The following is a 26,396-nucleotide window of genomic DNA, read 5'->3' as shown; positions in this document are numbered from 1 at the left end:
TGAGGTCCTTGGTTCGATTGCACTTTGTGCCAAGTGAGTTTTGTGGTGGACAAACACCGTGTGTATGGATTTTCTCTAGGTTCTCCCGTTTCGTCCCACTTTCTTAATTCTGTCATTTTATTCATTTCTCATTATCACCGTCACCTTTAGCCTAGCCTAAATAACTATGGGACGTAAAATTCTAATGGACGATGGGACGATTAGAATTATGGAACGATTTCATCTCCCAGAATATCATAGACATTGTGGGACGATAACTCTGGGACGATTTCATCTCCTTCAGGACATAACACTGGGACGTTAAACTAAATATTATTTTACTTAATTAAGTATTGCGAGTATTTGCATGAGACTAAATACTGTTATTGTATATTGATGTGAATATTAGTGGTTATTGTGTTCCTTCCTACTGAGTTCCCTTTAAATATTTATGGAAATTTCTTATTTCTTACCTTCCCTATTTGATATATATTTTGCTAAAACAATAATAGCTGTGTGGACAAGCGCCTTTGGTATACATGGTCCAAGGTTCAATTCCCGGTGGAAGAACATTGAAATTTTAACGCATAACGATGGTTCTGATTCTACCATAAACCGTAATCCATGTGTAGCCTCGGTGCTGAACTTCAATAAATAAACTAGTAACAATAATCACAACAAGATAAGGTGTATTATCATGGAAATTGGAACGGTACAGATGGTCATACATATTTCACAACTAAAAATCGTAATGGTAATTAGGAAATTCTACAAGTACTTCGATCCCTTCAGTATAATAATTACTTAAATTGTGGACTGTCCACTGTCCTGCAACATCTCATGTTATAAATTTATCGTACATCCATGTCCAGGATAGAAATACATAACTTAAGTTTTCCTAGACAAGAATAAATTAATTCCTAACATGGTAATTAATCACTGTTGAATTTTATTCACATCTGGTATTACCACATTTTGCGGAAAAGGATAGCTTAAAAATTTAGGTAAACACGTGGTATTTATAAATAAAACCTGTTTTCATATTCTCCATTCTTGACCTAATCATTCGATGTTAGATGTATTTGTTTATGTTTTCTGTAGTAAACCTGGGATTTTAAGAAAAAATAATAATATGTGTATATGTGAAGCCTACTTTCCAGTTCCACTTTATACTCCAGTACAGTATTGGTTAAGCAGTATACTTAGTCTTTGTGTCACTAGGTTGAAATTGATCAACGAAGACCAATAACATGCTATTTCTGGTTTCCTTTGTTTTTCAAAACTCGTCAGAATTCTAGCAGATGTGCTTCCCATTTGGCAAGTTTTTTGGTTTGTTGTCAAGTGCACAATTTATAACCTATAAACAAATAAATCTAAGTAAATGCACGCTGATTGACCAGTAGCTGACTGGTTGAAACAATGATCACTGTATCGTCGGAAATATCTTCAGCTACTGAAGTTAGATTTGTGGTCCGATTTATTTTGGTTTTGCATAAATAAAATATCCGTAATTGCGGTGCTTATTTAAATAAATCAACTTTTTATGCTTAACAAGTTGTAATCGATAAATGCCCTCTTCTTCCTTAGCGTAAATTTGTTTGAAGTGGATAGGACGGAAATCAATAAATTTTTAACATCTTAGCAGTGTCCCTGCATTTCGTAAGTTAGGTTAGTTTTGAGGTAATTTACGTTAGTTTTCTTTTGAAGATACTAACTTTGGTTGGTTTAGAATTGATGATATCACCTATAACTAACTTAGATTAGCCTAGGTTAGTTTAATTTAGGTTATCTTAGTACAATTGAGATTCTATCCTACTAGCGTATATAGATCTTTTTTTTTTTTCAATTTTCTTTACTTTCGTTCTTCTTTTAGATTAAATCATAAGGTAAGCAAAGAATTAAGCAACATTAGATTAGGTAACCGAATCTAACCTCAGCTAAGAAATATAGCTCAACGGATTGTTAAGACATTGAAAGTTACATATACGCACAGTATATATTGGCAACAGCTTACTGTGATATACTATATATGTACTTGTACTTACTATACAATATATTTAAAAGAAAACTGAAAAAGTAACGCACATTTTTCACTGTATTTTAGTAGTGATAAGCATTAGAGAAATGGCATTTTGTATGTAGAAGTATTAGTCGGTTGTAGCAGGTAAGCAACCACGGATGATCAGCGTGACATCCTACTACGGCAACGTGCTGTAATCTAATTTCTCTACGAGAACGGCAATAACCCAGCAACACTGAATCACAGTAAGCTGTTGCCAGTCTATGGACAACACCAAGTAGGAATCGAAGTAATGCGTCTATGACTTCAGAGATTTCAGGATTCAGGATCAACCACGGTCATGTAAATTGTCAATCGTCACAACCGATGAAAATGCATCAGTCATTGAGGAATTTATCAAAAAAAAAAAAATCATGGAAATAGATGTATCACCATGAGATGTACCACCGGATCATGAATACATAAATACAGCAAGAGATTATATGCTAATCCAAAGATTACGTTACTGGGTTTCATATGACTGTTCAGAAGATTGGCCAACTGAGATGGATAGTTTTGCAGCAACTCCCATACAACTCCGACTTAGTGACATTTGATTTGTGTCTGTTTTTACGACTGAAGGCTCATCTGCGTGAGAATCAGTTTCAAGATGACAACGAACTAATTGCGTGTTTGGAAAAATGGTGTAATAACCGACCTCCTCAAGAGTTTTACGAACATGCATTCGTGTCATGGAAGCAATGATGTGTACACTGCAGTGGATTGACCAATTTCGAAGCAAATGGATTACAGAATATATTGTGTGACATTTCCAAAGGAACAATGCTTCTGCATTACAAAATTTCATTTCTCTTACAATTAGCGAGCTACAGTGGATTGGTGGACGTTACTTTTTAACCGATATTTGTGTATATATTCTTCATACAAGTCTGAAGGAAATCTACGCAACATGAGAATATCATGACGTCCAATGTAGTATGCCCATCAACTCAAAGTACTGCACCACCTGCAAAACCATAGGTCACCAGACAGGCCATAGCAGCTGCCCTCATCATCTAGCACAGATCGACTACAACCCTTGTAAACGACTACAAACATAATAAAATCAAAGATAAAACGAGACCAAAACACAACCTCCGGCTGTTATGAGGACCACCAACAGACATACACCTGTGAATCCTCAACACACCAAGAAGACAAACGAACAACCAATCAGAGAAATGCACACCGGAGGAACATTTCCAATAGAAAATATCATAATAGAAAACCATACACAATGCCACTCAAGAGATCATGAAGTGGATAGCCTTAATACTCACTATGACTACGGAGCCTGCCAAACCACTACTATACAAAGCTATTCAAAAGAACTTCATGTCAATTTCCCTAAGAAAATTTCTTCATCATCTTTACGTATGGTGATATCTCCTACGGAACACAAAGTAAAAAGAGCTAGCACCATCCCAGAAGAATACAAAGAAACGACACACAAGGTTAAATTATACAAACGGCTAATACACACTGCCATATAACACAAAAAGATAACACTCACAAACAGAAATAAGCTTAACTTCAGCTTCACTATGCTTGACCTTGCACTCTTAAGAGAAGGAAGAGCTCACGGATGTCAGGTCCTTTCAAAAGCCAATACAAGGAAAAGAGAATAAAACTTACCATTCGATCAAAAGTTATCTAAATTAATTTCACACAGAGAGGGGAACACAGTTATTGGGATCTCCCTGCCTCCTCCCTGGTCTCTCTCTCAACCAGACGTAAATACAAAGCAAAGAGAACATGCCGCCCTTAAATCTTAAAACAATTACCAAAAAATAAACGAAAAAGCCTCCATTGGGTAAAGCAGCAAAATTGCTGGACGAATTTACAACCCCTACAAGATTGGTAAACTCACGACTGGTGACGATGACGACGGCATTTTAGCCAAAACTTCTCGAATGGTGCAAGCAGGTATTCTCCAAGGTTCCTGCATCTAACAGATTATATACATAGCAAACATACCTACCACCCCAAATACCACCCTTGCTACCTTTGCCGATGACTCTGCAATCTTTGCAAGCCACGGCAACATCAGATATGCTACGGAAAATCCCTTGAAGATATCTGTTATGGACTCCACCGGAAACCACAACAGTCATTCTGCTAAGTTCCAACTAGCACAGCAAGCGAATTACTCGGGAGTTCAATTCTACTGTAAGCTCTACTTCGACAATCACCTTACAATGACCACTATGAAGCCATCGCAAAGATTCAAGGCACTCCTTCCAATACTCCTATCCCAGTCCCTTACTCACAAGACACCCGTGACGTTTACGAGATCCCGTGACCCATGACCCGTGAGCATCCGTCCCATTCTACTGTATGTCCATCCTGCATAGGAACACACGTCGAAATCCCGTCTCATATCTCACCAAGTACTCCAAAACAGGGCATCCAGGGCTATCACAGGACTCCAAAATTCATGAAGACATCGACTTTCTATCCTTCAGGAAATTCGCTGTCGACAATTAGCCAAATTCTGGAGAAACATTACGATCTTCAAGCATCGCCACGTAATAATTATAACAACTTAGACACCCCGACGCAACTTCTGCAAAATAACAAGACCACCACAATAAATAGGTCACAGAGCTTAACTGAAAAGGGAAACACGTGAAAGTTGCGATTTTTCACCCTCACAAATACGAAACCAACCCTATAGATAATCACAATACCAAGAATGGAGATAAGAGCTTCGGCACAAAGGGCAAAAATTCGTCAGCTGGATTGGATTGGTTTGTATTTTGGCAAGAGCTTTAACTGATCTATTAGGAACTGATGCTCTCAAAACTGCCTAAGCAGTTTAATACCTCTGCCAAACTAGAGTGATAGCGAGCGTTGGAAATCTTTGAGTTTTACGTCCCACGGTTATGCCGGTTAGGCTAAAGGGGACGGTGATTATGAGAAATGAATGGAATGGTGGAATGAAGAAAGTGAGAGGAAACGGGAGAACCCCGAGAAAACCCACGCACACGGTGTTTGTCCACCACAAAGTTCACTTGGCGGGGGCTGGGATCGAACCCGGGACCCCAAGCACCAGAGGTGAACCCTCTACCACTGAGCCACCGTGGCAGTGATAGCGAGCGTTGGTCCAGTGATTATCTCCACGGAATTACGCTCTTATATGTAGTTAGTTATAGTCAGATTGGTGACTGAAAGCCTAAATGAAGGGTAAACTAGATTTTCTCTTAGAGTACATATAATTCAAATGAGAGCTGGGCTTAAGAGCCGGCGGGAGTCAAGTGACCTTGACAAATCGAAGATATCGCAGTGCAAAGTGTTTCCTTATTTTGGCAACAGATGGGGTTGTCGCTGAAATGCCGTCAAAGCAAATGCACCCGTCCTTTTCCTTCGTTTTCCCCTGCATGTGGTCAAAGTTGGACAGCGTAGGAGGGGGATGGTTACGGCTGTAAATGGGACAGAAGAGTGAAATTCTTTTCTTTTGGCTAAAAGAGAAACAGAACTGAAGAAACAAATAAATAAGAGGGACCAACATGATATCAGCCGTCAGCTTCCTGTCAGAGAGCCACTCAAATATGTACAACGGTCACAAACATACCATAGAGAACTAAAGCACTTGTCGCCTGTCTCTTTCTCAAAGGATTCTACCTATGGTAAATAACAGAATAGTGCGGGAAGAATCTGATATAAAATGAAGAACCATGCCAATATTAAAAAAAAAAAAAAAAACACACACACACACACGGGAGAGTCGATATTCTAATTTATTTAGAGCCTTCGTGTTTTTTTTTTTTTTTTTTTTTTTTAACTTGGAATTGAAAGGCAGAAAACCCAGACAAAGATTTGAAATGTATTGACAATGTGAATCATTTTTTTAGTGGAATCCATTTCCTTATTTTCTTTTCAAAATATGACCACCAGATTTACCCTCTCTCTCGCCTTCACATTCGAATGGTCCTGGGTTCGATACCAGTTGCTGACCATCCTGAGTTTTTCCTATTATAACAGGAAAAAGCCGCAATGTTACATTCAGCCTTGGGGGCCGGCTTAGAAGGACAGGAGGGAGCACATGCCCTGCTTGATGTTGGTTTTTATTGGGGGAAATAGACCACTTCATTAATAATAGAATTAAAAGATGTGTCACTCATGTCCAAAATTATTGTCGCATGTCTATAAATATGTTATTATAGGAATATAATTTGATAACGAATTCACCCGGTATTTCTTATAATGTTAGTATGCGTACAATCGGCAAAGACATGTATGTGGCAAATTTCATGTCAAAAGAGCAGTAAATAAGAACAATAAAACGAAAACAAAACTTTCGTGTCCATTTAGCAACATTTTATTTTACTCATTCTAATCTTCGTATTTATAATTACTGTATTTTCCTATGAAATTTACCACATATATTTCCCGATTGTACACATAGTATCAGTATTAAAAGTCTCCTGCAAAATCATTATTACATGATATTTTTACAAGAAGACAGTTATAGAAATGCGACAATCATTTTGGACATGAGTGTACAAGGATGTAACAGGTGTTTGTTTCAAACATTAAATAAGTGTTCGTATAAATTGAACTTATTTCCTGACGTCATAGAACTAAGAACTGTTGCAGAGCGATGTAAGTCCGGTGACAATACAATATTCCATTCTTACTTTCATACTTTGCAATATATCTATTTATTTTAAAAGCAAATTTTAATATGTTTTTATATTCAACTTCCTTATCCTAAAATAAATACTAGCCTTTAACCAGCCCTGGTATCCCTGGTTGCATATCACTTTAGGATTTGGAAAAGGTGTCCAACGAATTAAAAAAATGATAAGACACCTTTTAAAGACATTCTTTTGTTAATAAATTCCCACTAAAAAGTTAAAAATAATTTTGTTTATGCAAGACTAAATAAAAAGAATGGAGTGCGTCATTTTAAGAATTTATAAAGTAACTGTAAGCCTATATGAGAGCGCATCCCTTTTTTTTAGTCACGCATAAACATTTTTTTTAAACTTTTAAGTGTGACTTGATTAATGAAAGAATATCTTTAAAAATGTTTATTATTATCTTTTTTTATTATTGTTAATGTTTGCGTCCTTGGCATAGGATGTTTATTTTGGTAAGGTACCGTATGGTACGTTTCTATACTACTAGGGTATATTAAAATTTAGTTTCCTATGCGTTACTACATACATTAAAAAACATTTTTTTTTTTAAAGAATTACTACCGAATATTACTACCGCTCCGCTAATAAGAGCGAGACAGATTGAGGATACCAAACACCCCTACCGTTGATTGAGAAATATTTAGGTGTCGACACTGATGAGCAATATCTACATATGAATTTGAATGTTTTATGGGCTTTAGACAATTGATTCAGACCGGGAAACATGGGGGACAGAATGTTGGAAGCAAGTAGTCCAGTCCCTAGTTTGAATGCCTGGAATGAGTAAGGACTCTTCCCCCCTTGGTAAAACCTGCCGAAATTGGAAGCAATATCAAAGAAACACTGCTTCGAAAAAAGAGGGAGCAAACATGCATAAATAGTCAGAGTCGGATTTAGGTTTAGTGGGGCCCCAAGCTGTTGAAGGTAATGGGGCCCTTTATGTGTCCAGATGAACATACGCACCCTACATACAGCAATGAAGAAACTAGAGATAATTTAGGAAGCAGACTGGTAGAAGGAGCCCTATTAATTACACGAACGTAGGCTACACAGCAGGAAGCACTGTTGCTACGTATATATAAATTTTACTTTATTTTTTTAAATTTTTTTATATTTTAGAAATCCAATTTTTCTTTAGATTTTGGGGCCCCCAAGAGAGCGGGGCCATAAGCTATAGCTCGTTTCGCTTACACGTAACTCCGGCACTGTAAATAGTATACATATACAGGCGCGGATCCAAGGGTGGCTATAGAGGCTATAGCCCCCCCCCCTTGACGCTCAGGTATACACTGGATAAAATGAGCTTCAATCCTGTTTACTCTGGATAAAGAGGCAAACTATGGTTTACCTCCTCCCTTGATCATATCCTGGATCCGCCACTATATATATATATATATATATATATATATATATATATGTACATGTATGTATGTATATAAATGTGTGTGTCTAGTATGTTGTACGATGGAAACTGATGAAAGAGCTTTATACCATATTATTCTTGATTTTTTGACAGGTAAACAAAGAATATTTCGGGAATTAATCTATCCTAAAGATTATAATAATGTATCTTATTTTTTCTCTTGCATGTATATTCTTAGCCTGCAGGAAGTTTTCATTTCTTTCTTGGAATAGATAAACGAAGACTTTGGTTCGGCTTCTCCTTCACAAATTTTTGTCGAAAGGTTGACTTTATCGCTACAAACACAAATTACTTCTTCTCACAGAAACCATCTACAAACAAACTGTACTGCTGAAACAGAAACCATCAACCAAAGAGGTCATAAATTTTGCCATTCCTCGTGTTTGAAGTTTCCGTTCTTCACAATGATTTCCTTCCTCCCGCCCCTGTTAAGAAGTTCAAAGTAGATTTTCAAAAGGACTGGCTCCCGCTGAGAAGGAAAGGGGGATGAGGAATGACTATAGTGCCATCTAGCAGTTATACGGCCAAGTACGTGAACACGAAAAAATCTGATTTCTGATTTCTGTAGATTCAATTATGAAGGATATAATTTCTCATCGATTGTGAAATGGATGTCTTTGGAAACAGCGAAAAAATAGTACAGTAGCGCACAAATACAAAGATTGTACTCCATTCTCAAAAAAGTCCGGAGTTTTTAGCTCTTTTCCTTACTGTAAAAAAACAGAAGACTTTTCCGTCTGATTTTGATCATTTTCTTATGGGAATTTGGATTATAATTATCTGTATTTATAAGAAGAAAATATCACGCACAGCGTTCAAATTGCACCTTTAAAATGAGATGCATCATATTTAGTGCGCTACTGAGACATTTTTGCGAAAGAACGAAATGAAACCGTGATTTGCCTAAAAAATGGTTGAAATCCCATGTTAAATTGAACACCAATATTCCGGCCGCTGTGGCGCACTCCTTCTCCCTCTTAAATGAGACCCTGAATAGGAAGACAGAGTAAACGAACAATCGCAATGATGGTTGACAGTTTGAATGAGAATTTAATTAAGCTTCTCTTCTTAGAACAGTCTTAATGAAGACTAGATTTGAAGGAGTAGTAGTAACTGCGAAAACACTGATAACTGTCGTTTAGCACGTTCGGATATTTACCCCACGAGAAAAATATTGCAGCTTCAGAGGAAAATTTCTCCCAAAAGCCACTCCCTGAAATCATCATTGACTTTAAGTATTGTGGATTCTTGTAATTATACATTTACTAGGGTCTCCGTATTCGTAGACAAATTCAAATTCTTCGGTAAACTATCCTTATTTTTTGGGAATAGGAAGAAAATTCCGAAAAGTCCACTTAGAGAGTCGTGGTCTGGGAACGTTGAATGCTATGTTCCCTAGACAACTGTACATATATCAGGGCAGTCGAAGAGAGATCAAGAAATCACTTTTTTCGGCTTGTAGGGGATGAAATGTGTAAATTCATTGAAAATCTTGCATTCATGAAATTCTTATAAAGGACACCGTACAAAAGGCATTGCATTTCCTCCTGTGCCCATTTTGGGTCATTTTTGAATATGTTGTATCTGAGGACCCCTGGTCAATTGTTTATATGGGGCTAACTTCCTATGACCAACCCTGTGACCTCCAGAGGTTACCAAAAGTCACCGTACAAAAAGCATTGCATTTCCTAGTCTGTCTGATTTGGGTATAGCTGAGGACACCCCAGTCAATTCTTTATATGGAGTCAACTTCCTATGATCAACCCTGTGATCTCCAGAGGTCACCAAAAGTCACACCATTACGTGGACTATCCTCATTTGCTGCAGCCCAGTATAATACAACTATTTTTTGGATGTCAAGTTTGAACCAGTTCTACCGACACCCGTGTGTGACCTTTGGTGACCTCTGGAGGGCACAGGGTTGGTCATAGGGAATTGACCTCCTATAAACAATTTCTTGCGAGGTCCTTAGCTAGAACATATCCATAAATCTCTCAAATCGAACAGACGAGGAAATGCAGTGCTTTTTGTACGGTGTTCTTTATCTCTATTGGTAATTCAAGAATATTTGGAAAATGTAACGTAAACATCTGATAAGTTAGTGTTCTTGTTTTTCTGAATAGAAATAGCTTGAAATGTCCAAAATTCCACTGTACTAAGCAGAAGCATCGAACATGTGAAAATTTCCTTAATACTTGAAATGAATGCTTTAAATACTATAATAAATTCTTTGATCTTAAGCCGTCTGGTATGTTTGCTAAACCTGGAAATATGTATAATTTTGATAACAAACCATTAAAAAAAATACATTTGATGTCCAGTAACCTTTTCGGTAAGACCATGTCCTTTTGGGTCTTTCGTACATTAATTACGTATTCTCATCGTGAGTTTACCTTTAGTAGTTCATTAGTAATCTTTGCATTTATTACTCTGCTAAGACCTGGTCAACGGTGCCATTTCACTTAAAAAAAATAAAAAAAAAACTTTTAATAGTTGCAGACTATTTATGTTATGTTGTATTTCTTGTTTCAATATGTTTTATAGTTAATTTCGATTTTCCTCTCTTGTTTGTAGGCAGTCATTAGAAGGACACGGGTAACCTGTAAATGCCACGGTGTGTCTGGGTCTTGTAGTCTTGTTACGTGCTGGCAACAGCTACCGTCTTTTCGAGAAATAGGTAAGTATAAAATAAAACTACTAAACTAATAATTTGGGGGCAAAAAATAAACGCGCAGGTAATGTGGTGAAGTAAGGAAAAATCTCTGCTTATATTGGGGAATATTGCAATTTTTTTTTTTTTTCAAATACAGCAGAGTCGTGAAAACTCGGTCTAATGTGAACCGAAGGGTGGCCGAGTCTGTGACAATGGCGGGTTATCGAGTTGTATGTATTAGTTCCTTGAGAATAAAACAGAGAATAAACTGCCCAATTACTCTTAAACAAAGGAATAGTACTGTACGTACTTTATGAAGGCCAGTGGCGTATTTAGGGGGGGCTTGGGGGCTTCCGTTCTTAAGCCCCCCTCCGAAACCTTACTTACTATAGTAAAGTATATGAAATATCTTGCAGAATTTTCACATTTTCAGGCAAAGCCCCTCCCCGAAAGTAAGCAAAGCCCCTCCCGAAACAAAATAGTAAATACGCCACTGATGAAGGCATATAGTCTTAATATACATGAAAATGAAAATTAATGAATATACAGTAGGGGAGACCGGGGCTGGTTGGCGAACGTTTCATTCTTTATTTTTTTTTTTATGAGCAGATGGTGCACTGAATTGCGATGTAATGGATGTGTACGGACAGACCAATGTTTCCTCTAATAAATTCAATTTTTTTTTTTTTTTTTTTTTTGTTGCTTACAGTTTTCTTCTTTCTTTTAAAGTGGAGTATGCCAACCGACCCCTAGTAAGGGGCTGGTTGGCTGATATTGTGGGGCTAGTTGGCATACTTTTTAACTATAGCAAAACACAAACAAAAATTGTATTTATTAGAAATAAACGTTATTTTCCTAAATTCTATTATATATATATTGCAATGAAGTAGGCTATTTGAAGTTTGAAATGACGTTTATTCACAACATTTAAAAGAATCAGCATTATGAAATATGAAAACGTCTTTCTTTCATTCTAACTTGGTTGTCATGACATTGAAAGCTACAAGATTATCAAACCACATCAGTTTTAATATGATTTTATGTAGGTTAATTCTTCATATGATTTCAAAATGTAATTAAAATAACTGAACTATCAAGAAGCGTAGTTTATTTCCCGCTGTTCACAAAGTAGCTAAGAGAAACTAAGATATGTTTTAGCTGAATTATCGAGAAATGCAGTTTATTTCCTACTTTTTACAAAGAAAGAAAAAGCAATAGCTAGGCCTCTATTTTTGTAATGAAAGAGCACATACAAAATATTCTTGATCCTGAGAATTAGGCCTATTCAGAAAATTCAGAGTCCGGCATACAGTCTTATCTCGATTTCTAACTTTTGACAGTAATCCAATACGTGCATGCTATTCTATAACATTGAAGTAAAATATTAGTAGAACTGCACTGAGAAAAAAAATGTAGGTGACATACTTAAAAAGATAGGTTACATGCGTAATTCCTGTAGTTTTTGGACTTAACGTATAGCAGACGTATAACTGAAAACGCATGTTTTATAATACTTTCTGTATAAGTGTTCCATCAATACGTACATTCCGTATGAAACAATATAGGCGGTCAGGATCTCACATACAACTGGACGTATATAACATATAGCTGACGAAGGTAACATAAGTATATGCATGTGATATACGGAAAACTGTAAGATGTCAGACATCCTGCAACGGCATGATGTAACATCGAAGAGCAGTGCCTATGTAGCATACGGATAACGTATGCTCCGTACTGATTTCTACAGTAAGCAAGAGGATACCGTATATTTGTACAATATACCGCTGTCCAGAGAACGGATTTTTCTCTGTGTGTAAACAACATAACAATAAAACAAACAATGTAACAATAAAAGTAAAATGAAATAAAATTTCACACGGGGTTGTTTGGCGCACTTGCCAACCAACCCCAAATGCTATACGGCAACTAACCCCAAGCCCATGTTGTGCAACAAAGTCGTAATTACTCAGCAATTGTTTGGCATTTGCGTTTTATTGTTTGAATATCCATGAAAACAAAGTTCAGATCTAACTAATGCTATATTATTTATCTCTGTACTCCAAGTAGCGACGATTCTGTGATGTTGTAACGGAGAACTGAAAAAAAAAAATACTTCAAACTGGCAAAAACACTCTTTATCTATAGACGCCATAATCCGCAAGTTTACAAATTCCATATGAAGGTGGCAGATGCATCCATAGGTCGCTCTCTTATGACAGCAGCAACAGCTCATTATGTTAATTAATGAAGGAGTTATATGCAGTTCGTCAACCAGCCCTGGTCTCCCCTAATTTATCTGGTAAGACTGACCTCAGAAAAATACTTTATAAAAGGATAAAGCTGTCTATTTAACTAGCGCACGGTTTTTTTTTTCGCCCTGGCAGGATGTGGTGAAGTTATCCAGACTCCCGGATTATCGAGTGCCGAGTTTTATGGACTCTAGTGTTGTAACGAAAATGTAGTGTTGTCCATGAACCAGAAAAAATCTCGTCTGGTAACCATTTTTAAATTCGAGACGAGATGCGGACAAGAAATATGCCAGTTTTCGAGACTAGATGAGAAATTTCATTTATCTTACGGGTAACATACTTCAAGCATGTTTTAGATCTCAAACAGTGTTTTTAGTATTGTATGGTTCATTGTTATAAATTGATAAAAATGATTTACGAAAGTAATGAAGAGCATTTATTAACATTTAAAAATACGCAAATCATTACACAATATATTCCAGTCAGATACCTACGCAAGAATTTATCTCAGAGGGGGGGGGGGTGCAAATTCAACATGAGGACAAATTACCCCTATAGTTAAACTAAATTAACAGAAAAATAGGGGTTTCGGGGAGGGGAAAGTCTGGACCCCGAGGAACCATGGCATAATTTTTGTATATAAATTTACAAAAAGAGACAAAAAGTTTTCGAGATGAGGTGAGAAAAACTTGTCGAGAAACGACACGAAACCACAAAGAATTATTCGAGAATCAAGAAAAGACGAGACAAGAAAACCATATTTCCCGTCTTGTGGGTAACATTACAGAAGTGTAGTTAAGATATGTCCCTCTCTTTAATTTTCCCCTAATATTGCTTTGTGTATCGAAAATTTTTATAGTACAAACCGCTACAAACGCAGTACAAACGTAAGGGATACAAATATTTATAATTTTCAAGTGTGGTCCTGTTAAGTTCACACACGTGAAGAAAACCACAAAACAGATGAGCCAACAATACTGAATGACGTATAAAGGTAACTAAGAAAGTTTTGTCGCTTTTTGTGGTCTGTGTTTAATTGGCCCTCACACCCTGAGTTGAATGCGAATGGAGATAAGGCGAATATCAGTTGTTGGTGTGGATGTATCAAACATACTACTTTGTTGTGGCAGTTCAGTTATACCATGAACTTGCGTAAGGACAGAGTGAACATGCGACCCTCCACAGAGCATCATAAAGGTGTGTATGCTGTACGAATTCAAACTGGGTCAAACGTCGCTGCAGCGGGGTGCAAGATATGCCAGGTCTTTTGTGAGGGTGTCGTGACTACGCGGACAGCGCAGCGGTGGTTTCACAAGTTTAAAGACGGTGACGAAACACTCGAAGACGCACCACGTACCGGAAGACCAACACATGTGCAAAGTGAAGAGCTTCAGGCAGCAATTGAGGTGAACAAGGCCAGACATGTAAGGAACTGGGACTACAACTCAATATGAGTGGAGAAACCATTCGGCAGCACCTCCATCAGCTTGAGAAGCACAACAAGTTGGGTCGATGGGTCCCACGTAATTTGACTCTGGGTCAGAAGGGAACGCGAGCAGGCACCTATGCTTCTTTGCTGTCTCGTCTGAGGAAGGAGCCATTTCTGGACGGAGTGTTGACATGTGATGAGAAGTGGGTCCTGTACGAAGCTCCACGGCGCCGTCATCATTGGTTAGCATGCCATGAACCAGTTCCAAAACAGCCAAAACCAGCATTGCACCAGAAGAAGGTCCTCCTGTGTATTTGGTGAACTGATCGCGTCATTGTGCATCGGGAACTACTACCAGCTTGTCAGAGCATCAATGCAACTGTGTACTGTCAGCAGTTGAGCCGTGTTCAAGAAAGACTTAAAATTCTGGAGCCAGCACTTTTGAATTGCAAAGGGGTTCTCTTGTTACAGGACGACGCCAAGTCCCACGTGGCTAGGATGACCCGTAACACTATTCTACTCCTTGTATGTGAAATACTATTACATCCACCATACTCCCCGGACGTTGAACGTCCGATTATCATCTGTTCCATTCCTTGGACAATCGCCTTAGAGGTCGCCAGTTCAAATTCCTAGTAGTGGTACAAAATGCATTTGATACCTTCTTCGCTTCACAGCCCACCAAATTCTACCGCGATGGAATTCTTGGCCTTTCTGAATGTTGGCAGAAAGCCCTTGGTGCTGATGGGGGCTATTTATGATCAAGGTGGAAAAGCGACAGTACTTTCTTGGTTACCTGTATATGTATGATTATTATTGTTGTGAATCTGCAAGCACAACTGATAACGAAAATGACTTGTTGAATGATGGGCCGTTAAGACGACGGCGGATTAATAGAGAGTCCACTATTCCCACATACGTAGTGCAGTGACTTAGTTTATAAATGTAATTTGAACTTCGTACGTAAACTATAGACAAGGACGACAAAGGTATACTATATACTGAAAGTGAAAGGCAAAAACTCAACTAATGCATTTTTGAATTTAGTTTCTGGAAATCTAGGCTTTTAACATTTCGTTTGGTTACACAATAATGTATACGCTGAAGAAAAGAGAGTTATTACATCGTATATCTCCACCTGGCTTCTCTTTTTCTGTATGCCATATCTTTCTTGTTTAATCTCCGAGAAATAAAAAAGTTGTTCTTTTTTCTTTCTTCTCTGAACACATAGCAGGAGAAGAAAAGTTTCAGCACTCTGCAAGTGTGGTACAGTGATATTTCATCATCAGACTCAGTTCAAAGGTTCCGCCACAGTAATCAATGTCTCTATCAAAGTAACCGGTCTCTCCAATATCACTTACTTACTTTATTTCATATGACGTCAGAGATATCACCCAAACCGATATTATTTTCAAATGTACCCTTCTCTCTTTCTCTTCCGAGGGATATATACGCTATTAGTTATTTGCACAGTCATTCTTCTGTAATATATCTAAAATATTATAGTTCAAAAAAATTCACTCGTCCATATATAATTCATGTATGGCAGATCCATATATTTTCTATATGGCCTTTTCCTTTCTCCTCAATATACAGTATGTATGTATGTATTTTTTTCTTTATCGCGTGAATTAACACAAATACACCCACTTGCTGGTATTTCTTATCAACAAAAGGAAACAATTAATCGGTTGTATTTCAGTACAAAGTGTCTACTTGGTTATAAAAACAAAATAGTTTAGTAGAATCTTTTTAGACAGTAATTCTGCTTTCTGGGTTTCTTTCTTCTTTCCGCACTGTATCCACTCTGTGGGAGTTCGACTAATTTATGTGTTTTGAGCGATATCACGTATAATTAACCTCGATAGAACAGGTTTCACTTTTAATTAACTTTTTTTTGTTGTATTATTTATGTTGAAATGATATGTATATTTTTTAAAAAAATAAAGGAAGAGGAGAATAAAGTACTTGCTTAGGGATATATTTTTATTGAAAAATTAAAATTATCTTATAGATTAATTTTCGGTGCGCTCATTAAGGTACAAATATGAAACACATATAACGTGTTGGTACTGGCCTGTGACGTAACATTAGTGGAACTTCTCTTAGCTGGTCATCCATGGTTTCAAAGAAGATGTCAAGTTTTCAATTGGTATACGGCACACCGTCAACGTGCTCTTTTGTTAATAAAGCCCTCCTTCTTGGCCCAGTTGTTATCAGGTGTGTCTTTGATGGGCCCTATTCGATGCCCGGTAGGAGAGCATAAAATGTACTTTAGTGCTTCAAATTCCACCTCCAACTGTAGAAGTTTTTTCTGTTATAGAGTAGGGCAGAGATGGAGTGGGTCGGAGGTCAACAGAACGTGACCCACTCTGACTCAGCATGAACCAGTGACCCACCATAACCTACCGACCCACACTCCTCAGTGCATTGTATACAGCACCTTCTGAACAGTGGCGAATTTGTCTAAATTTTACTTTCAAGGCCTCCGCTTTTCTTCCTTTTTTCGTTTCTATTTACTTATCAGATGAGTATATCTAAATGAAAAATAAAACTTCAGGCAGTTTTGGATACTGATATTTGTAATTGTAATAATAGCAAGAAAACTTAATACTTGGTTTTCGAGAGACACTCGAATTTTACACTTTTTTCCCCCTCTTTATATTGGACTACTCTACCTTTATTTGAGACTTTCTCAAATTTCATCCTATTTGCCACTGAAAAGTATCCCTAATTCAACAAGGAAATAATTATACGGTATATGATAATTAAATTGAAATTCATCGTAATATTGGCCATGGCAAACACTTTACCATTTTATATCGTAAAGCTCAGATCCACCGGTATTGTAACAGAGCGGTGCTTGAGTGATTGACAGTAGAAATTCAAATTCCGATTAGAAATAATTTCACAGCTTCGTTTTGTTACTAGTGTAAACTCTTTATTCAGTGGAGTGTAGAGCGTGGATCATAGTTTAAAGTTGATGAGGATGGGTTTTGATGGGTGGTTGGTCAGGGTGGGTCATGGTGAGTGGTGAGTCGCAGTGAGTCAGAGTAGGTTACGGTGTGTGATGGGTCAGTGGGTCATGGGCCAAGTTTTCATTGATCCACGTAATTTCTGGAGTAGGACCGGTAACGTGGGCTTGCAATCCAGGTCTTCTAAAGGCTAAACAATGCGATGGGGCACGATCTATACTAGTGTAGATCACAGAACAGGTTTTCTTCTTTCGTACATTTTTCTCGTCTCGTCTCGATTCTCAAAAAGCTCTTTTAATGTCGTCTCGTTTTGTAAATTTGTGTACAAAATTTATGCTCTGATATTTTTTCTTAGTTTTATCTAGAATTATCAGAGTCGTTCCGAGTCAGGAGAGCTCCACAAAGGACATAATATAAATATACTTAAACCATATTTATTATTGAAACATATTGTGTAGTGACTGCATATCTGTAAACGCTGATAAATGCTCTTCATTCTGTTCTTGTAATAATTGTATCAATTTGTAGTTTTTATACAATGAATCATGTAATACGAAAACAGTGTTTCAGACCTAAGACCTTGGTCAACTGGTGTTCCATATGAGACTCGAAAAATTTCTCGACTTGTCTCCGAAATGAGACGAGAAGTGTTGCATTTCTCGTCTAGTCACGAATTTAAAAAGGCACTTCTAGTCTCGAGTCTCGTCTCGTTTTCAACATTAGAGGAGATATTTCTGGTCTCGTGGGCAACACTAATGTATACTAGTGATGTCAACCGGCTCGGCTCGGTTCAACTGAGCCATCGGCTCGATCCGGCTCAGTTGCGATGAGCCATCGGCTCGGCTCAGACGAGCCATCGGCTTGAATCGGCTCAGTTCGGCTCAGCTCAGGTGAGCCATAGGCTCGAGCCGGATCGGTTGCGATGAGCCATCGGTTCGGTTTGGCTCGGCTCAGGTGAGCCATCGGCTCGGTTCGGCTCAGCTCAGGTGAGCCATTGGCTCGAGCCGGCTTGGTTGGGTTGAGCCATTGGCTTGGCTTGGTTCGACCCAAATGAACGGAGGGCTCGTGCCGGCTCGGCTCGGTTCGGTGGTGACTCAGCCGTGAGCCGAGCCGCTCGAGCCGTTGACAACCCTAATGTATACTGTAAAGTTTAATCTTGTATAATGGTCTGCGATTCCTCCAACTTCATCAGATTTAAGCCTCGGCTCTGTTCGGAACCAGTGGTGCCGATTTCTGCGTAATTCTTTTTTTAAGGGAGGGCATTCATGTTGTCAGACATAATCTAACAAGACATGAATGTAGATTTTAATACAAATACGCCTGCGCAAGTAAACTTCAGGGGGCTCCGGGTCCCAGAATCAGAGCCCATGTTCAGAACACATGTTAATTCTAAGTCCAGACCATTATAAGCTCGGTGTTACATTACGACATCAAACACAGAAATTCAAAACTTAAGCTTGTCCTATAGAATGAAACGAAATGTAGTTTCATGACCTTTTGGGCTAAAGTAAGCTTATAGATAGTTAATTAATGAAAGTAAATTATTAAGAAATAATTAGTGGAATTAAGAATGTGGCGGGAAAGAGGGAAAACTTCAAATAAACGCATAGGCACTATGTTATTCACCAGAAATTCACATTGCAAATCCAAATAAATATATATATTCACATTTTTGCTGGCGACTTACTTGTGATGGCACAAAGTACGTGCCAACTGGGCCATTTTCAGTAAGGATTTTTGTCCGGGCTTCCTGGATCTGGGTCTCGCCGAATTAACATAAGGTGTAATCCGGGTCATTTGGGTGGTGATTTTCGTCCGGGCTACATTTATCTGGGTCTTGCTTCTCAACAGCCAACTTAACATAAACTTCAGTGCATTATTTCATAATTTTATAGTGGAATAACGATGTTTACTTGTCAAGCGTTAATATTCATACGTTCGATTTCCGATGTGACTTTTATTTAAAAAATCAACATACTATGTACTGAATATTTCAAATTAAATTTCTTGCGTATTCATCTTCTATACTGAAAAAATTAAATAAATGGTTTTAAACACAGACTATACAAAAATTTAACAAAAATCTCAATTTGGGCTAAACGGCTTTCTTCCAATATTCATCTTAGTCGTTTGATTAGACTTTGACATCTCCAAATAAAAAAAATGTAGTTTTTCTTTTTCTGTAATAATTCTTACACGCTTATACGCTGATAAGACTTGCAGTTATCTTTCAGTGTAGTTCTTTGACTCAAACATTCGATCGTGACCAAACTAAGAAGTGGATCTTGACTTGCTTAGTGTATGCATATGAAATATTTTCCTGTACGGGCATTTGGTCCCTAAGTTATAGATCGTCAACATTGGACTTTGGACATAATCAAAATTTTGAAAAAGGAAAAAAAAAAGAAGAAAGCTATGTGAAACAAGAATTAATGACAATGTGTGAAACAAATGTATTCAATGGAGTGGCTAAACAATAACTAAGTGCAATGTATACTTAAAGATATGTTAAAGTCAATGAATTACAATTTTTAAGGTATATCAAAAACTCCTATTTGTACTTACACTCTGTCTGTTCATATGACAAAATCTCAACAACTACTTGACGGATCGCCATCAATTTCAGCCAGAATGTAGAAAAGTCAAAAACTAGGAATTGAGTTCGTTTTGTTTGAGGTGAAAATCAAACCGGAATTGGTAGAAATAAACCATTTCCGGTTTTAACGTACATCACAATAGAGCAAAAATGGTAATAGATGCGAAGAGGCTGTTTATTGAAATCGATTAAGAATCCCAAGAATATATTTTATCTCCATCTTTAACTCCCTGATAAAACCGAAAGTACACTACAACTTGCGGCTTTAATATTGACCTATATAGAGCAAAAAAGATAAGAAATAGCGAGGAGTGGTTTCTAAATCTATTTAGCTCTATTCAAACCGGAAGTGGCAGAAATCAATCATTGTGCTATATGTATGCTACGTGGCAAGAAACGGATAACTTCAACCATTCAGAATCGTGTATTTAGTTCCTATGGCTAGGGTCAAGCGTGATTACTGCCTGTTCAACTGTAATTAATCCCTTTGCCCATAAACAAAACACACACGTAGGTCATTACTTTGCGTATTCAATACTTTGCCTTATATTATGTTTCAACATTAACACTATCTTTTAAAAATAATATCAAAAATACAAGAATAATATAATAAGTAAATATATTTGGCACTCTACCGGTGAACAACAAAATTCACCCTTGGCAGTTAACGTGTTAAAGTAACTATTCTAAGTTCAGTTAAAGCCTGTTGGCTAAATGACCGTTCAAGGAGCACTTTCCATTGAATTTTATTTCATTTTCTTTTCTTTCCCTTCCTTTTTTTCTTTCTCGTAATACGTAGAAATTTCTGTAGCCATTTTGGATGGTAGTATTTTATAATAAGATTTATGGACTTAAAAGCTTTTCCTACTAAAGAGTGTAATTAACTGTCCTATCTCTATTACAAGTAAGTGGAAGAAATGCCAAAAGGAACAAAATATCAATAAAATTACTGTATATACGATAAAAAAATGTTAATAAACACGAAAGTTTTGTACTGCAAATAGGGTTGCCATCTTATTAAACCAAAAAAGTCGAAACACATCACTATTCCATTACGTTCCCAAAAATTGTTTAAAATTAATATTGAAACGTGCATTACCTATGCAGGAATAAGTTATCAAAGATTATTACGTAAATTAATGGTAATGATGCAAATGAATTCGATTCATATTGTGAAACTACATCAGATCAGCGTTTCTCAACCTTTTCTTCTTTTGGGGTGCACCAAAGTACGTTTTAAGCTTTCACAACGCCCTGCCTGTGATTTTCTTTCCATAAATGCAAAAAAAAAAAAAAAAAAAAAAAAGCACATAAAATATATACATTTTTTTAAATTATGAAACGAAAAATTAAATGAAATCTTTAAGTGTTACGTCCCATGATTATGCCGGTTAGGCTAAAGGAGACGCTGATGATGAGAGATGAGTGAAATGGTGGAATGAAGAAAGTGGGAGGAAACGGGAGAACCCCGAGAAAACCCACGAGCACGGTGTTTGTCCACCACAAAGTCCACACGGCACGAGCTGGGATCGAACCAGGGACCCCCAAATTATGGAATGACTATGAGATACAAATCTCACAAGCAAATTACGTAAGACTCGAATAGAAACATATTAACATAAAAGAAACTTATGACTCATAAGCAAGATATGAGAAAGATATATTACCATCAGAAATATAAGAAGACATCAAACTTTCAACCTCGCGACCCAACAATGTGTCGCGACACAGCGATTGAGAAACGCTGCACTTGATTTCCAAAATAATACGAACTAAATATTAAAACCGTATTGATAAATCTGCTACTTCTGGTTCCATATAAAGAGATAAAAGTGAACTTTAAAAAACGTCTCGTGACCATGTTCTGTGGGTTTTTTTTCTTTCTTTAATTTTTCGAAAAGTGGTTCTGATACGACAAACTCGAATCGGTTGGCAATCCTAATTCTAAAATGCTCTTCATTTTGTCGTTAAATACACGTATTCTTTGCGTTCAGCATAACATCTTTGTTATCAGCATTGCGTGCCATATAGACAGATCTTGTTAACGTAAGGACAAACGAATACTGTATATCCATGTAAAAAGAGAGAGAAAAAAGAAAGAAAAGAAAAGAAAAGAAAAGTCAAAGAGAAAAGAATGTGGAGAACAAACGTCAAAAGAAACGGGCTTGATTGAGTTGAAAGAGTTCGTTTAAAATCCCTTTTCTCCGCTCAAAACTTCATTGTTAACCTTTAAATTCATCAATCACGTGACAGGAACACACGAAGAAAGCTTATTAACATGTCGACAACAATGCTTGTCAAACTTTCCTCTTTTAAAATACTCAACATTGCGGCCGCGATAGGAATGTCTCTCAATAGATGGCACCGTATACAATAGTAGAAAAGTATTTTTGCCAAACCGGCCGTTTTTTTTTTCTTTCTTCAAAATTACTCTAATTGCATAATATAACGTAATAAATTGTGGAAATCCCAATCCTGAAATCTTTAAAGGTAGAGGAAGAGGTCATGACAAGCATATTTATAGGTGTCTTTCTTCCAATAATCATTTGAAATCAAGAATAATAATGAAGTACTGAATTCGTCGCTATTTGTGTGCGCTCAAAAGAATGAGGTTTTCTATACAAGAGAAAAATTTCAATTTTATTTTGCTTTGTACAGTTAAGGAACAAAAATATATAAACTACTGTACCTCGTAACATTAGACTAATACTGAAGCACTATAATTTTATTCTACGCATTTTTTCATTTAGCCTGGCACAGGCTTCAAAAATACAAACGTGTTTAAATTATTAGACTCACGCTCGAAAACTGTAAAATTGATGTGGGAGTCCTAATTTCAAAGTTCTAGAACATTTATTTTAATGGTCACACCACCAATATAGGATCCTTCATTTGTTTACTGTACAATTTAAGTGGTGATATCACCGTTGAACAGCAGATGGTATTAGTGAGGAAGGGGGGGATTCTGAAAGTGGTGTTTTAGTTGTAGATAGCTATTGTGGTTCCTATCAACAAGTTACAGTCTAAAATGTTGTGGCTGCTTTCGTAAGAAGTTAATGACATTCAAAGCGTTCAACAGTTCGAATGGGCCAGGTTAAAATGATCCTGACGTGTTTCGTGTATCAATCTTTTATTCTGTGTAGTCCTGTAATTGCAGCATAATGGGAAAAGCAAAAGACCTTTCTCCGCGTAAAATGGAAATTAACAAAATACTTCTGGTGGAAATAAGATATACACGGCAATACATTGCTAGTAGATTTGGGATAGAACAAAAATCTGTGAGTATAATCTCTTTTGAAATGAACAAGAGCCAAAATAAGGTTGGGAAGTGTGAGCGAAAACCAAAGCTATCGCTAAGAGGTATCAGAAAACTAAAAAAATTGGCTCTGGGAAACAGAAGTGCAACTTCAAACAGACTTAAGCATAAAAATGGCTGAGTATGGCGCAGACATTTGGCCTGAAAGTGTTCGAAGGATTCTTTGTACCGAGGGAATAAAAGCACACGGTCAAGAAAGAAAACAAAAATTCGAGTCTACTCCAATCATGGCAAAGAAGCGTCTCGAATGGGCACGAGGCCTAGAATATTTGACTGCTGACAATTGGAGAATAGCTTGTTTCACAGTGATTACTCGTGTGTTTTTGTATCTAATGAATGTTCACAATATGTGCGACGTTGACCTGGGAGGAATTCAAGTTGGAATGTCTTTAATAAACCACGAAGCATCCTCCTTCAGTCATGGTTTGGGGTGTGATCTCTGTCTTCGGGCCTGGAAGACTGTATATAGTAGAGAGGACAATGAAGCATGACCATTACCTACAAGTTCTTCAAGAAGAACTGCTTTCCCATACTGCACTCTGGTTTGATTATGTACAATTCAACTTTATGCATGGTGGAGCCCCATGCCACCAGGCGAAAGCTGTGCCAAAATTCTTCGAGGACAACGAAATTAGTGTTCTTCCGTGGCCAGGCACTAGTCCTGATATGAACCCGATTGAAAACTTTTGGAGCTTCATGAAAGAAAAACTAAAGAAGAAGCACTTAGAACCAATTTCAATTGATCAAGGAGATCAACAATTTGTGTTATTATGATGCTGAATTGAAGGCAAAATGTGCTAAACTTGTACATAGGATGCCACAAAGGATAAAAGACTTAATAAAGAATAAGGGATTTCATAAGAAATGTTAATCTTTGTGTGAGAGATACTTTTCTTGTAAGTATTTCATTTCCTTTTTTGTTTCCAATTTGGATATACACACTTTATAGTAATTATATTTGTATGTTACGTACGCATTTGTTTCATTGATATTGAAAAGCATATGCCACACCCACTAGATATTAGGACAGAGTTACAAAGTAGTAATTTGGACTAAGTTCGAACGTATTTTCACACGTACTATTGTAATAACAGTAAAATACAGAAACTGAATTCAGAACTGTATTCAGAAACTGAATGTTGAGTTTAATAATTTGAACACATCTGTATTTGTTATAGGCAGTAATGATAAAACTTAATCAACATATACTGTAGATCAGGGTTTCTCACTCTGGGGGGCGCGACCCCTAGGGTCTCGTGAAAGGGTTTCATGGGAGTCGCGAAGATAAATGGAAGAGATAAATATAATTAGAATCTAATACCGGAAAATATTTTTAAATATTGTTTTGAATTTTGTTCTGATACGCATATTTTTATCTGTTTACAGAAAGAAAAAGTGTTCTAACATTTTCAACAAGTGCAGAGTTGTTTAAAAATCAGTTAAAATGAAATCGGTACGATATGAAACTAATGAGAACTGTATATTGAAATACCAAAAAAAATACAAATGCAACAAAACCTGCATATTGATATACAATTAAAATTGAAAGCTAATGAGATAACTGAGCACGGTGTGATTTTACTAGTGCGGCAATGTCCGATTCAATCTTCGTGACGCACATTATCGTGTCTAATACTCAATATTTTTTAAACAACTGTCCCAAGTTCTTTTAACCAAATTAGAAATCACTTTTTAACAATAGGACCCAAAATTAAGGGAGTTATGAAATTTTAAATTTTGAAACGGCCTTCCGTTTGAAACAGTGTGACAGATAGGAGAATAAACTGACCGAATTTAGTTTTAATCCATTCGCTTTTAGGAAAGTTACTCTATCCACTTACAAGAAGTGGATTCCATTATAGAAATATATGATATTGTGGATAGGTATATCAAAAATCCAACAGAAGCTTATTACAAACCAGAAATTATAAGGAGGTCGCTGGGAAGAGGATGTGATAAAATGGGGATCACTGGCAAGTGCATGTGATAAAATGGAGGTCGTGATAGGTATTAGGCTGAGAACCACTGCTGTAAATAGATACAGTATATAACATAGGTAGATTCGTCAAGTCATAGCTTTATAATAAACTAGCAGAATACCAATTTTTCGCACGGGAAGAGTAACGATCGTGGAGAATCTTTGAAGTAAGATATGTCTTTATCGATCGTCAGACCAGCTGGCATGCCCGTTCTTACGAGAGGAATAAGGTTAACGCAAAATAACGCAAATATTTGAAATATATGCAACCTGCACAACACATGAAAGACTTGGGTTGCCTACCTTACTGGCACTATAGTTCACTGTGCATACTTTTTTTTGCATAACTTTAATCTTTCCAAGCCCTCTCGTGTCGAAAATAAAAAAACAAATAAATAAATAAAATAAAATAAAAATAAAAAATCACACGCGATTATATCTGGTGAAGATCTAGGTATGCATAAAAGTGGTCGCTCTAGGTGACTTCTGTGTATGCGAAAATCTCATGATAGACACACTTATACTCTTGTAAAATATTAGTTTTTTTTAAAAAAATTAAATAATTACTTTATAATAAATTAAATTAATCTTATTAGATAGATGAATTATTATCTTTTTTTAAAGTTCTTTTTGATATTTGATAAGTCTTTTTTCGGAGCCGAGGCTTTATGTCTGAGACAGTCTGTACTTTTACCAGCAAAATCAGATCCAGAATCATAGAAAACATGCGCGTTAGGCACTCGGCCATGAACGGCAGTTCTGGTAATTTTAGCTCTTCAATAGTAAATATATAAGGCCTATTACTATTAACTATTTATCCCTTCCCGTTATAGTGTCTAGCGTGTGTACTTTTGGCGCACGGGGCACTGAACTCGATTCCCGGTGGGAAGGCATTTGAACGCATTACGGTGGTTCGTACTCCACTTTAAAAATGTAGGTTTACGTCTCATGTAGCGTCTCGTACAGCTGAAACTAACGCTAAATTTAAATAAACAACAACAACAACAACAACAACAACAAATTACTGTTTTGTTTGGTTTGTGAATCCTATTATGCCAGAAAGAAACACACACACTAGATAGGAGTATAG

At 36.9% G+C, this 26,396-nt stretch overlaps 1 protein-coding gene across 2 annotated transcripts in view; it reads left to right on the top strand.

Moving 5' to 3' along the window:
• LOC145673067 (protein Wnt-5b-like) overlaps positions 1-26,396 on the top strand; it is a 756,220-nt gene that overhangs the window by 657,628 nt on the left and 72,196 nt on the right. For both annotated transcript variants that reach the window (XM_081742415.1, XM_081742414.1), the window contains one exon: positions 10,682-10,784. In XM_081742415.1, the coding sequence (XP_081598541.1) occupies positions 10,682-10,784 (103 nt within the window). The remainder of the gene's footprint in view (positions 1-10,681; positions 10,785-26,396) is intronic.

Source organism: Thermobia domestica, chromosome 16, assembly GCF_964235325.1.
Source record: "Thermobia domestica chromosome 16, izTheDome1.hap1.1, whole genome shotgun sequence".
Lineage (NCBI taxonomy): Eukaryota > Metazoa > Arthropoda > Insecta > Zygentoma > Lepismatidae > Thermobia > Thermobia domestica.
This window is presented reverse-complemented; position numbering and strand designations above follow the sequence as displayed.